Genomic DNA, 15,194 nt, shown 5'->3' with positions numbered 1-15,194 from the left:
TACAATTGCAGACCAATTTTGGAGTACCACAATTATCTTGGAGATCGTGAAACTAAAAGAACATTACCTTAGGTCATAGTGTTTTCCTGACAATAATTGTACCAAAGAATCAAACTTTATTGTCGATATTTTTAACATATTTGTTGGTTGGAAAAAATTTGTAAAAAAATAATTTGATAGCATTGTCGACTTTTTTAAACGGTTCGATAAATGTCTGCCACATGGACATTCTGTCATCCAAAATGTTAATATAGCATGATTGTCTTTTAAAATACTTGCCTAGCACAGGGCAAGGCATAAACAAGCTTTAGTTCCACCTATCCTTCAAATTAATTTGTTATTATTATGTTGATAACGTGTTATGAAAAGAGATAAAAAGAGAAGAGAATGAGTCAATAGATTTATGTGTTTTATTAAGAACCAAAATCTCGTACATGTAAGAAAGAAATAAGGATACAATGATAATAAAATCTAGGGTTATATGGATATAATTATCATTTACAAATACTAGATTTACAATATTGGATAATTTTTCTTATAATTAATCATCAATAGTGCAAAGTGTACAATTTATTTATTGACAATTATCCAGCTGGCTATAATTAAACGTCGCAGACTGGTCCATATTTTTGTCACAGTTTCGTAGTACAAACTGGTAGGTGCAACATCTGTTGGTGCATAATAAAGGTCATGTTGAGTAAATGGGCTGGTACAGAAAACAACCGGAGTTTTTTTGTTTTTTTTTTAAGTTGAATCCCAACCTTGAGGACTTCTACCGCCTCGTTCCTAAAACTTTGTGAATGAGGTAAATTGTGGGATATGCCCCAACAGGATAGGGAACAAGAGCTCTCTGTACACTGCGCTTACAAGGAGTCCAATTCCATGGCTTATGAATCGAACCCCCAAACTGCGGTAGATAATCTCACTTTTGTCTTTTGCACCATTTGGCTATACCCGGAGGGCAACAATTGGAGTTTTTCACAAGATATTTTGCCTGTTTGTTTATAAAAATGAATAATGTTATTTAAAACTACTAACATTGACACATTAATCTAATGTTAGTATGCTTTTGTTTGGATTTTATTAAAATTAACTTTTTGAACAAAATGTGATTGAGATAGTGATTTTTTGAAAAATGTGTGATTAAGAATTTTTTTTTTAAAATTTATGTATAATATTATTTTATTAAAAAATATGTATTTAAAAAGAAAAGAGAAAAAAAATTCATTTTTAATAAAATGAACCCCAAAGAGATTATATTATTGATTCTATTAACTAGGTCATATATATAATTGAATCTATATTTAATATTACCATACTGTCACATCATAAAAATGGTTTAAATGAGTTGGACAGCTCAGTCAGTACCATTGTCCATTGACTTAACCCTTATGGAGGGTTGGCCTTTATGTCGTCGAGTCGTCTGAAGGGTAGTTAGGTAGTAGCATCTAATTTACAACGCTTGCCTTTTCACTCTTTCTTTGATACCAAGTCCTTGTTTGAAACCTCTAAAAAATTTGATTGAAATATGAATTAAAGTCATCAATTAATTTCATAGGGCCCAAAACTTTTAACTACATATTTTATCAATTTTTATCAAAATTTATTAAAAATTTGATTTTAATCTCCACCGAACATGAGCTAAAATTTGTTGATATGTCCAACTCAGTACACATTTACAGTTTGTCTGGGAGTGATTTTTTCTCAAAAAAATTGATTTTTTAACCGTTATTTCACTATTTTAATCGTCATGTTTGACTTCTTCTCTCACAGATGGACCCCCATTTTTTTACTAATGGTCAAAAAATCAACTCTCAAAATCTCTCCCAAACAGCTCTTGGCTACTATTCAAGGGCAATTTTGGAAACAACGAAATAAAATTTCCTCTATTAAAGAGCTGGACTTTCCTCAGCACAATACAACTGCACTACAATCATGGCTGCTACACGAGTGATTCTTACACTGCTTCTTTCTCTCTTCTGTGTTTCCCTGGTATAAATCTCATAAGGACTCTCTTTTAATCACCACAAATGTAAATTTATTATGATTTAACGGTGTAACTTGCAGGCTTCGTCCGATTTAAAGATTGATGAAGGAAAAAAACATCACAGCGAGGCATTTCGTGTAATTTATCTCTTTTCTTTTAGTTTTTTGTTTCCTCTTAAGTGTTTGATGAAATGCCATTGTGGGTTTTGTTCCTCAATCTTTTCTTTTTGTGTGTCTGTGTTTTTCAGGTGTTTTCCAGAGGCACAGACAGAAATCTCATGCAGGATACGGGTGAGTGATCATTTAGATTTTTTAACCTAGTTGTGTAAATTTGGGGCTTTTATCTTGATCCGTTTTTTAATAATGATAAGACTTAGCGCCTGCTTGTCTACGTTTAAAATAAAACTCTTTAGAGCCTGTTTTAGAGCATGTTTAGGAATGATTCTGGGAATTGATTTTTTGATAAAATGAGGTTGATTGAAGAAGTCAAATATGACGGTTGAAATAATGAAATAACAGTAAAAAAAAAAAAAAAATCAATTTTTTGGGGGTAAAAAAACACTCCCAAACAGCCTCTTAAATTTTCATTTTCATTTTCGACTGTATGTTCACTTGATAAAATATTTTACACATGAACTCAAAAAAATTTCCTACTTTTCACAGCATATTCTTCAAAAAAATCGATATTCAACACATCATTTTTTTTTCTCAAAATAATGGCCATCGAACAAGGGCTTAGTGTATCGTTGTAGCGTTTTATTTATAACACATTGGCGCTGCCCATAATGTAGTAAGTGCATGTTTGGCAAAGCTTAGAGGACGCATAACTATATTATCAACTTATTATATACACATGATGATGTGGGACTAACAATTTATGACCCTCCCAAACAAGCGCCAAAAATGATCACGAAATACTTGGACACTGGTGCTCCTGCTCCGGCTCTGGCTCCGGTTCCGCCTCCAGCTCCGACCCCAGCTCACGGCATCGACTGTGGTGGGCTGTGCAAGTACAGGTGCAGCCAGCACTCCAGGCAAAATTTGTGTATAAGGGCATGTGGGACTTGTTGTGTGAGGTGCAAGTGTGTGCCACCAGGAACCTCCGGCAATAGAGAGATGTGTGGAAAATGTTATACTGATATGACCACCCATCGCAACAAGACCAAGTGTCCTTAGGCCAAGTATTTAGATTGAAACTCTTTTGGGTGTGTTTGTCTTTATCTATGTTAGAACAAATGGGCGTGTTTGGTTCGATCTTATAATATTGGGCAATATTGAAAAATTAAAAATTTCGTATTGTCTCTAATTCAGTACTAAATATCAAGTATGGATAGTTTTATATAATTATCTATCAAGTCATTTGTGGTAAATAAATCTATTCCTTTTCTACTTTATATTGTTGATTTGATGCTTGTTTGGCAAGAGGTTCTTTGAAAAACATTTTTCCTTGGACGCACATTTGACTTGCAACCTTTTTCACTTTTTAACTACATACCTTTTTTCATTAAAAAAAAAAAATAAATATTCATTTTTCTCTTGGACATATCTGTGCCATTTTTTTTTTCCTTTTCTTCTGTGACTGAAAAAAGTGGCCACTTGAAGCCCTAATGCATCTCCATTTCTATTTGTTTCATTATTTTTGAGTCCATCCAAGTCCAACAATATAAAATATCATAATTTACATCACAATTCATTGAAAAACTCCTATTTTAGAGGATAATTTTTTAGCATTAAATCAGCAATAGATTCGAAGGAGATTTATCGATTCTTCCTCGATTTTCTGTTATCGATAAATCAAAGAAGCGAGGAGGAAAAATTGTATTGATTAATTATATAGGGATTTATAAGTATGTTTATACAAGTAGCTAAACGTTTTGCTATGCCATAGAAATGATCTCTGGAATGATTAGGCAAACTATGACACCTAGATAAACATCCCATTATCTGTAATTCCAAAATGTTGATTCAAACTCTTGGTAGTTACATAAAAGACGTTACTTCTATGAAGGTTGAACCCTAATTTTGAGGGTTCTTATCGTTCCGTCTCTAGAGTTTTGTGAGTAGTAAATTTTGGGATGTGCCCCAACAGGTCAGGGAACAAGAGCTGCGTGTACATTGCGTCTACAAGGAGTCAAATTTCATGTCTTAGAAATCGAATCCTCACATTGCAAAAGACGTTACTTCTATGCTTACGCGCTACAATGCGTTATATATTGATATTTTCTTGATAGTTTATCAAGTTTGAGTAAAATTTAGAAAAGTTTATGAAAATTTCAGGACGCCCCTATGTTTTCCCAAATTTTAGTAACTTTCCCTATCAGCAGAAAGTTCCCATTTTACCAGTTTTGCTTATGTTAAATATAAAATTATTGACTATAGAGATTAATAAATTCTCATGCTCTAGCTTTAAATGCTTAATCTCCAATTGATGTCCCAAAAGAACATTTTGTTAGCATTATGACACACTTAAAGCTTGGTGACATTCGTTTCTAAAGATAGAAATTCCCAAATGATAAGGGAAACAAAAAGGAAAGATGGTCAAATTGAGAAGACGTGTACTCTGTTGGAAAAAAGATTCCATCGTATGGGGTCACACATGTATATATAGTGTGGTGCTAATTTTAAGGATTAGTCCGTAAAGTGATCCATTAAGTTTAATTTTGGACTAATGATTATTAAATGTTATGGGAATATAGTGTAGAGATCGAAAAATGTTATTTTGAACTGATGAGGGGCCAATTTGAAATAATACAAAATTAGTAACTTCCAAATTGCAGTTATTTATTATGGGGTCATGGTCTCCAATTGAACGTGAATTAAAAAAGTCCATGGACGTGAATGAGATGAGTAACTTTGGTGTTATATCGATGCTCTATTCCTAGCAGTGAACTCTTATGCTTGAAAATTTTGGACATGCAATCCAAATATCTAGAGATGTAAAGTCAGATTATAAAATGGAAGATTGTGCAAAAAGTAACCGAGTATAATCAAGTCGTAAGATCAAAGCATGACTTGTACTGACAATAATTTTTCCAAAGAACCGATATTGACTATGAAGAGACATTCTTTTGTGGTAGACGCATTTTGTTTGACATCTTGTTAGCTTTACAATAAATTAAATATACGTTAAGCGTCTAACCAATGTGGCTGTAACCAACTAATGTATACTTGAGAACAATATTTATATAAAACTCTGAATGATTTGAAATGCTCGATCAACTTATACAGATCCTTGCATAGATTGCAATCAAGAAGCATGTGATTGTTGATAAAATTTGATGAAGAACAAGAAAAATCCAGCAACAAGATTTTTGTCAAAATAGAAGTTTCAATGGCAAACAGTTTGCAGGAGTAAGCAAGCTTTAATCCAAATTTGAATCAAGCAAATAAAACTTGAAAAAATGAACTTTGAAGAACAATATATAAAACTTGGTTTAATCTTTGATTTTGGATATAATAGAATTAATTTGATTTTTTAATATGTTTTTCAATATGAAAACCATCTATAGATAAAACACTACAATTTCAAAGGTGCAACAATCAAGTCAAAAGGCGTGAAATGCTTCAAAACGACACCAAAAATTCAAAACTTGACGGCCAGAATTTTGTACCGGGCGATTTTATACAAACAGGGGAATCACCCAATTTATCAGTTAAGCCACTATTTTGTTTTACACAAGCCGGGTGATCAAGGTGTATTTATCCTTTTTTTTTTGGTAAATTACATAATACCAAGTGTTTAAACATCACAATTCTAAAATCAAGGTTGGAGTTTCATTATGCATAAATAAGGTATCAATATAATAATTAAATATTAAATATATCCACCTACCCCCACTGCCCAAACCCTTGGTATTGAATCACAGCTTCCTTCCCTCTCTCTCTATATCTCTCTCCCTTTTCACTTCTTTTTCACTGATCAACGCTATCTCCGACACTAAGCCTTCTCTCTTCGCTCTCTAGCCGTCAAGTCACCACCATTTACGTGGACAATTTCACAGTGGTATATCACCGTGGGAGATCACTGGCGATTCTCACATTTAGGTCGGCAATTTCAGGTGTATGAAAACAACACACCCCTCTCTATTCACACATTTTCTCTCTTTACTCACATACTTCCTACAATGTCCAAACCACCACTACCGGCTCTGATAATAGCAAAATAAAGTAAGGAATGCGCGGCTTTGTACGATATGTTGCGATTTTATGTGTGGTGTATGCGATGACTTTGCGGTGACAGTGTGGTGATGGTGATGTGGTGGATCTAGGTAGGACTACGTTGGTGGTGATGTAACGATGGTGCTTGTGTTGGCACTTGGCAGTGATGATTTAGGTGGCGTTGGGAGATGGTGTGTTGTTGGGTGTGTTTGGTGGTTGTTCTGGTTGTGGCTGTGGTTGTTCCTGACAGTGGAGACGTTATGGGTTAGATATTGTTGGTGTGTTTGGTGGTGGCGGTCATGGTGGTTTTTGGCAGCGGTGGAGATGGTTATTAGTGGTTGGAGAGTTGATGGAGTCGATTGTCATGGTTTTTGTTGGCAGCTGATTGGATCTGGTGGTGGTGATTGTTATTGGTGGTGATGTTGTGATGTTGGTGGCGACGGTGACAAGGTGAAAGTGGCGGTGGTTGCAGTTGTAGGTGTTGGTAGTGTGATCGCCACCTGTTTTATGTGGAAGTGTATTGGTGTGGTGTTTAGATATTTGTTGGCTTTTGGAGTGGTGGTGGATGCGATGGCGGTGCCGGATGGTAGTGGTGGCAGTTGGGTGGCCTGCTTGGCTTACTGCAATGGCTGTTGTTGAGGTATTTTAGTTAGGGTTGTCGTTTTTTGGAGTAGTGGTGATGGTGATGTGGCAGGGTGAGATAGTGTTTGTGACCAAGTATTGTGGTGGATTAGGATCGGGGCGTTTGGTGTCCGTGACCAGCTATTTGGTCTCCCTATGACTAACTATTAAATTGTGCCTTAAAATTCGATCATTTGTAACTTAAAAAAGGTAATTCGTGACCATCAAATTTGAAAATATGTGACCCATAATTTTTTGAATTTGTAAATTGTGACCTTAAAATTAGATCATTTGTGGCTTTGAAAAAAGTAATATGTGACTATAAAATTTGAAAATATGTGACCTTTGACCTATAATTTGTCACAAATTATGTTATGGTCACAAATTAAAAATTTTATAGGTCACAATTTATGTCATCAATTAATTTAATAATATGTGACCAATAAATAAATTGTAACCTATAATTATATTCATGTGACCATTAATTGTATAAATGTGATCTCATTATATTTAATTAATAAATATTTTTAATTAATTAGCTAAAACTTGAATTTTGCATTAGTTAAACTTAAAACATGATTTTTGAATTGTGCATAGTTAAAACATGATTTGTGGATCCCCCTTCCTCTTTTGGCTCCAAATGGTTTTCTCATGGTTGATCCACTTTCATCATTTTCAAATCACTCATAATATATGTTGAAAAATATTCCAACAATAATAAGATCAAATCAACATATATTCGTCCAAATAACGGCAAAAATGATCACATTTACACGTCTTTATAAAGAAACATGGATAAGAGTATTCATTAAATTCAAAATTATTGCAACTCTTGGTGAGTTTTCAAAGGTAGTAGAATACTCGAAGTCCTAAAACAATTTTAAACGGATTTGTATGAGTAGAAAGATTTTAAAAATGTTAAAGTTTTGCTTCACTTTGCACATCAAGCATCGGTAGGGATGTCAATGAATCAAATCGAAGTAAAAATGGTACGAGCATTTTTTGGCCCAAGTCGATCCGAGCTTTTGTTCAGCAAAAAAATCTAGCCTCGACTCTTAGCGAGCCAAGCCGGCTCACTCCACTCTTTTTTTCATATCCTTGTTAAGGTAGCACACACTGGTTTTTTCTTTTTTTAAGTTTTAGAGATTTTTCTTATTTATTTTTTAGGTTTGGCTTGTGTGACTTGTCGAGCCACACGGGTTGGCTCAAGCTCGAGTCGACGTCCCAAAATGGTGCTTGGCTCGAGCCTTAGTTCGAGTCTATTGAACTACGAGTAGGGTTGACGGGAGCTTTTCCTGCGCCAAGCCATTGGCCCCCCGAGCCAACGAGTCAAATTGAGACCCCTCGAGCAAGGCCAATAAAAATCTTGTTCATTAGTCAATTTATACCAAAAAAAAAAACAAAAAAAAATCCTAAAACAATTCTAAATAAAAAATGCACATCTTTTTACCTTGAAAGTATATGACAAATTTTTTTGATCATATTACACTGTATCTTACTAATATTACATGGCTTGATATAGCATTTTTCATAAACAAGAATATCACTTCTCAAGCCTGACCTTAAGTTAAATGAAACATATATTTTGTTATCTCCAAAAAATGATTGACGTTGACTTATCTTGTGGTATATTTATATGATGCAGGTTCCTATTTAGACATGATTAAAAGATAAGTCTATACAGTAACGGTATTTAATTAGGAAATTTAGTTGGATAGCTGACCCTCTTAGTTCGTTCTTTTCTTTTCTTCTGTTCCGTTGATACTTGTTCATAGAGCTCGATTTCAAGCAAGTTATTTATGCAAGTATGTCGAGGCCCATCGAGAAAGGCATAACTAAAACAACATTTGAGATGTTGATACACAAAGTTGGCACGAATGATTTAATGATATCAAGTGATGTTACTATGAGAAGGAATAAATACACACAATATTCCTTTTTTCTTAATCGACGATTTGTATCATTAGATTTTTCTAATAAGGTTTTTAATGAATCAACTCTTGTTACGTATACCAAAGAATGACGCAATCATTTTTTTCATTAATGTTTTCCCACATAGTTTTCCACAGTAATATCTTAATGAGGCATATTATTTATTAATAGACATTTCAAGAGGGAAGTGTTTCTAAATATTATGTTGACATCCGAAAATGGCCAACATGTGTCGTTAGAAGATAGTGTACACATGGATATATTTCACAGTATGTGAACTATTAATAATATATTTTATAGAAGGAGATGAACAGTAGGCAATGAAAATATATTGTATTCTCTTGTCTATATTTCCAAGATACCTTTAACTGATACAAGAATTGCTTATTTATAGTGATTAGGCCGATTGGTCAGCATTGGATTGGATCCATGTGGTCTAATCTACCGACCCTAGTTTCACATCAACTCCATTACATATTAATTACATTGATAAACTTTTGACAAGAGGTCAACTGCCCTACAAACCTAGGTTGACATTCCTGACACTCACTAACTACGTGCGTCACATCAGCTCACATCAGTCAACTCTGAAAACATGCTTGCTCGAACCTCCTTTGGTTATGAAGGACTTTGGATACTCCAGGAGTTCAGTAGTGAAAGGTAAATCACCTTGGAAGGACTTAGTGCAACGACCCCTACGCATCTTGTAACAACCTTGGATGTTGATCCCTTCTACCCCAATTCTTGGGTGCTTGCCATGTGTATGAAAATCAGGTTTTCACGTGGACGGTTCTGCATTGATCAGCAACATATTATATTATATATTACATATATCCCCATATTAATTCCATTTAATGTATTGAATTGTGTCATAAACCCATCTCTATTCTTACTTGTAAACCTATATGAGTTACTTTCGTAGGATTTATTACCTTGTCATAAAAGTGTGAAACGCTTCAAAATGGCATAAAAAATTCAAAACTCGACAGCTAGAATTTTGTACAAACAGTCAATTAAGCTGCTATTTTGTTTTACCCAGGCCCGGTGATCAGGGCTTATTTAATTTTTTTTTTCATTCTTTCTTTTGGCTCCAATTGGTTTTCCCATGGTTGATTCACTTTCATAATTTTCAAATCACTCTCATAATTTATATTGAACAATATTCCAACAGTTATATGATCAAATCAATATATATTCGTTGAAAGAACAGTAAAAATGATCATAATTACAAGTCATTATAAAGAAACATGAATATGAGAATTTATTAATTTAAAAATTATTGCAACTCTTGGTGAGTTTTCAAAGGTAGTAGAATACTCGAAGTCCTAAAATAGTTCTAAATGGATCTGTATAAAGTTGAAAGATTTTTAAAATTTTAAGTTTTGCTTCGTCTTGCACATCAAGCATGGCTAGGGATCTCAATGAATAGAGCCGAAACTCGAAGGGCGGGTTCAGATCGAGTAAAAATAGTTTGAGCTTTTTTTGGTCCAAGTCTAGCTGAGCTTTTGCTCGACTAAAAAAATCTAGGATTGACCCGAGCTTTCGGCTTGAGTCTTAGCGAGCCGAGCTAACCCAACTCGCTCCTCTCTTTTTTAATAGAGGCAGCACACATAGACCTCAATAAGCAACTAAATAATTTTTTTTTTGTTTTGCTGATTTTTTATTTTTTTAGGCTCAGCTCGTTAAAGGTAGAAAATAGTTCGTGTGACTTGTCGAGCCACATAGGTTGGCTCGAAACGAGCCTTGGCTCGATTCTACCGAGCTACTAGCAGGGTGCTTGAGCTTTTCCTGGGCCAAGCCATGGTCACCTGAGCTAATGAACTAAATTGACACCCCTGAGCATGGCCAATAAAAATCTTGTTCATTAGTCAACATATATATATACCTAAAACAATTCTAAATGAAAAATGCACATCTATTTACCTTGAAAGTATATGACAAAATTTTTGTACTTAGTGAAATAGATATACTACTTTATCTTACTAATATTACATGGCTTGATATAACATTTTTCATAAACAAGAATATCTCTTCTCAAGCCCGACCTTAAGTTAAATTAAACACATATTTTGTTAGTGGAAATTACAGGTAACCATACATTAAAAATCCAATTATCTAAAATCAGGCCGAACCTTTACTTATTCATAAATCAGATTTTTTTTTAAAAAAAATATTTTTTCAATTAGATAAATCATGCATAACTGTATCCCGTTAATTTAGAGATTTAAAAAAGAAAAACTGCCGTGCATTTCCATACGTCCAGTCTAATCCTACACCACGTCCATATTTTCTTCATCGATTTTCGCGAATTTTCAGCACCCACCTCCAGTCTCCGGCCAAAATCTCCGACGTAGTGGTGAAAACCTTCGACATTCTATATACTTCCATTAAAGTAACACCTTTCGATTTTCCACCCATCTTTGTGTAAGCGGCTTCCGATAAATACAAAAAAATGACCCGTTCGAGCAGTGCAAATCGAGCGAAGAAATCGGAAGGCGAGTCTTCGGGTAGTGCAGGTAAACGAAAAGCTGAACAAATACGCGAAGATTCTCCTTCCAAACGGCATAAACCATCAGGATCAGTCCTATCAAAGAATGCGAAAAAGGTTTGTTTTTTAAGTTCAGCGGAATTTTTCTTCAGTTAGAGCATGCATCTGAACATTGAAATGGATGGGTAAGAATTATGTTAGACGAATTTTTTGTTTGGTGACAGACCATGCTATCTATTTTTTGGGACATTTTTATTCTATTCAAAATGTATAATAATTTAAAAGCATAGTATTGTTGTGTTATTCTGAGGGTTGAGTCATGAAGCCTATAAGGGGATTTATGACCTATTAGTCATTGTTGTGGCCTGTGTGTTCATCGGTGACCAAGTATTTTTTTTATCTATGACCAATGCTTAGGCATTGATATACATTTGGAGGGAAATTTTTGCAGTTGTTTGTGTAAATCTCCTTTTCAAGTTCATATTCATGTCGTGACCTTTATACCAATTACTTATTTTGTGTTGTGACCAATGCGCAGGCATGGAGATTCATCATACTAGAGAATAGTTGGTTTCCCGATAAAATCACGATTACACCCACGAAGGGTGTGCTGTCAAATTTCAAAGCCAACCTTAATGAAGACCAACGGCGTATATTGCAGAACACATGTGTTGCACACTTCATGGAATGCGATGAAATTGCTGTACAGTCACAGTTGATACACTATTTCCTGTTGAGGCAAGTTCGGTAGCCCAATGAGAATGAAATGTGGCTCAACATAGCTGGGAGGTTTGTAAGATTCTCTGTGTCGGAGTTTTGTTTGGTGACTGGTCTTAGATACTTTGGTGATGTGGATATGTTGGTGATGTGGATATGAATCGGTTGGAGAAGACTCCCTCGCGTTTGAAAAGGAGATACTTTAGTAACTTGAAGGTGGTGACACATGCGGATGTAAAGGAAAGATTTCTTTTTGCGGGTGACATTCCAGATGAGGGTGTTTCAAGACTTGGTGCGTTGTATTTCATTACTTCGTACATGTATCCAAGAGACTATAAGAAGGTAGTTGGACACTATATGTTTGTTCTAGTAGAGGATTTTAATCCGATGGACTCGTTCTCATGGGGTAAGTCACTCTTTGAGAAACTAATTAACTGAACTCCAAACTGAGAATCGTCGGATGAGTGTGGCAATCGATGCTATAAAGTTAGAGATATCGTCGCTCAAGCATGATCAGCAAACAGAGATATCATCCCTCAAGCATGATCAGCAAAACAAATTGAACACTATTGTCCACATGCAAGGTGAAATCCGTACAGACTTGATCGACATTAGACTGAACATGCAGTTTATGACCGAATCCATCACCGCCTTGATTTCTAGTTCCATGGAAGCAATCCTGACCAAATTCAGAGAGAAATCTGGGTTAAACATTGTCAGAGATTATGAACCTTTGGACAAGGTAACCAACATACCATGTGATCTCTTAAAATGATATATGTTCATTTGTCGTATGAACTTTAACTATGATTATACATTTTATGTTACAGGTTGGAGATGCGGAAATAACAGTTGATTCTAAAGGTAAGGGTAAGATGGAAACTGTCGTTGACGTTGAATTTCCATATAGCCTACAACCTCCATCCTTCGATCTGGGTATTTGTTTCACGCAACCAACACCCATAGATCCAACGAAATCGAAAAAGGTGGAAACGTATGTTGAGTCTGTCATATATGATGTTCTGAAGGACACGAAATCTGCTGAGAAGGTGGTAAGCCCAGATAATTCTGTCAGATATGTAAACTACTGTACGTTGCATGTTACAGCAAGTCACAGTCCATATCAAATTAATATGCAGGAGTCTCCTGTTTTTGCGCCAAGTTCTGGATTGCCCGTTAAGAGGGCTCCTAGGCCGGCTAAAGCACTTCAATCTCTATATGTTCATGAAGGGAAGCAAATCAAGCATTCGAGTAATGTTGTAATCTTCCAACACTACAATCAGTCTGCGGACCATGCCGATATTGCTGACTTTCAAAATTGCATGGCTGAGATACTCTTCGAATCGTACCATTCGTCTCTTCGATCTCCTCGAATCAAAGAGTGCACAAAAAAGAAGGTTCATTTATCTTAAAACCCTTACTAAATTACATGGATGAGATATTCTTCTCACCCATCCTTCCAACCTGTGTAGGGATGACACACGGCTTATTACACATCATCATTAACAAATCGGAATATGGCAACACTGCTATCTTAGTATCCCGAAAAAATTTCAATCCCAGAATTAGCTTGAAATCATCTATCTAAAATGAAGATAAATTTGTCCTTCCCTCGAAAGGACCTACTTTGATCAACACCGATTTCGCTACTCCAACTATTGGTTGAGCGACGGAGTTAATTGCTTTGACTTTCCACTACCCTTTTCCAGAACAAGTCCAAGCCACTCTATTTCGGTACATGCAAAGTAGTTGTGGCTAGCACCAGTATCCACCATAGCCCTGATTGGCTTCCCGTTGATTTTCACATCGATGTACATTAAGCCTTTAGCCTTATAAATTCGAGCCTTCGCTTCTTCCATCTTTGCCTCTTTCAATGGGATATCATCCTTTTCAGTAACCCGATGTGACAGTGTGTTGCACTGATGTGAAAATGCCCCAACTACGTCCTCATCCTCTTCGGAGTCGGTCTCACTATGACAATTAGCCTGTGGGGCCTCTTGTTTTGAACTTGACCCGCCACTTGCTAGCTGACAACATGCATTTACGATTCGCTTCTGAGGACATTCAGACACCCGATGAGGTCCTTCGCACAAAAAACACTTCAATTTGGGAGTGGCATCAGTTCGGCCCTCCGTTGCTTTTCCTTTGTTCCAGTTGTTACTGTTGCTACCATTAAAATTCCTTGACAGCTATTATGATAGTTTCCCTGAAAGCCACGGGTGCTTTGATAGGCTCCTTCTTTATTCTGAGAGTAACGCTCTCTCCCATTTGGGTTCGAGCTGGGTCTGTAAGGTCTGTTACCACCTCCAATTGCTTGATTACTCCCTGAAGGTCTATCTTTTCTAGATTCCGTTTGGTAGTCGCTCAAGCATTCGGCGGCTCCCATGGCCATTAGTAACTTTCTAACTTTGAAGTTCCGTGCGTGTCCACGGTTTCAACCCTTCCATAAAGGTGAAGAGCTTTTCATTTTTCGACATATCTCGAATATTCAGCATATGCCCTGAAAAGGATTTCATATACTTCTTGATAGAGCTTGTGTGTTTCAGGTCTCGGAGTGCCCGTCGAGCCTGATACTCGACATTTTTCGAAAAAAATTGCGATCTGATCGCTTCCTTGAGGAGATCCCAAGAATCTATTCGAACCATATTGGCCTGAATGTCAGCATATTTGGTTCGCCACCATAGTTTTGCATCTCCACCTAGATACATGGTAGCTGTGGTTACCTTTCTAGCTTCGTCTTCGATCGAAGCTCTGAGAAAGTACTGTTCCACGTCAAACAAGAAGTTTTCAACTTCTTTTGCATCACATACCCCTCCGTAGGTACACGGTTCAGGAATTCTGAGTCTAGGAGCATACTCAGGTACGGGAGCTTGCCCATTGCCCACCGCATGTTGGAGTACCCGCAATTGAGCTCTCAATGATTCCATTACATCCTGCAGATCAGGAATGATTGCAGTAGCTTCAGTTATTGCTGCGCAAGCCCTTTGGCTTTCATCTAATTGGATGTGTAATCCACGAATCTCGGATTTGGCCATCTTGACTTTTTCCTCGAGACCGTCCAAGGCATAACACAACCTAGTAGTTGTCTCATTAAGCGCATCCACGCACTGTTTAGTAGTACTCTTCTTTTGAGGCTCTTCTACTTCAGTAGTGTGGGATGTAATTGGATCCATAGCTTTCTTATCGAGGGTCGTGAGCCGCAACTTTAATACCAACTTTCACAGGGTACCTTTCTTCTAGGCACAGAAAGGGACACCGTGCGACATTAGTCTGTTCTGCTAGACTACCTTTC

The 15,194-nt window shown here is 36.2% G+C and overlaps 1 protein-coding gene across 1 annotated transcript; it reads left to right on the top strand.

The window, feature by feature from the left end:
• Positions 1 to 1,884: 1,884 nt before the first annotated feature.
• LOC111401692 (gibberellin-regulated protein 14-like) lies at positions 1,885 to 3,380 on the top strand. Its single transcript, XM_023029553.1, has 4 exons — positions 1,885 to 1,992; positions 2,068 to 2,124; positions 2,235 to 2,277; positions 2,882 to 3,380. Exons 1-4 carry the CDS (start codon positions 1,936 to 1,938, stop codon positions 3,160 to 3,162), a joined length of 438 nt encoding a protein of 145 aa, XP_022885321.1. The 5' UTR covers positions 1,885 to 1,935; the 3' UTR covers positions 3,163 to 3,380.
• Positions 3,381 to 15,194: the final 11,814 nt, after the last annotated feature.

Source organism: Olea europaea, chromosome 10, assembly GCF_002742605.1.
Source record: "Olea europaea var. sylvestris chromosome 10, O_europaea_v1, whole genome shotgun sequence".
NCBI lineage: Eukaryota > Viridiplantae > Streptophyta > Magnoliopsida > Lamiales > Oleaceae > Olea > Olea europaea.
This window is presented reverse-complemented; position numbering and strand designations above follow the sequence as displayed.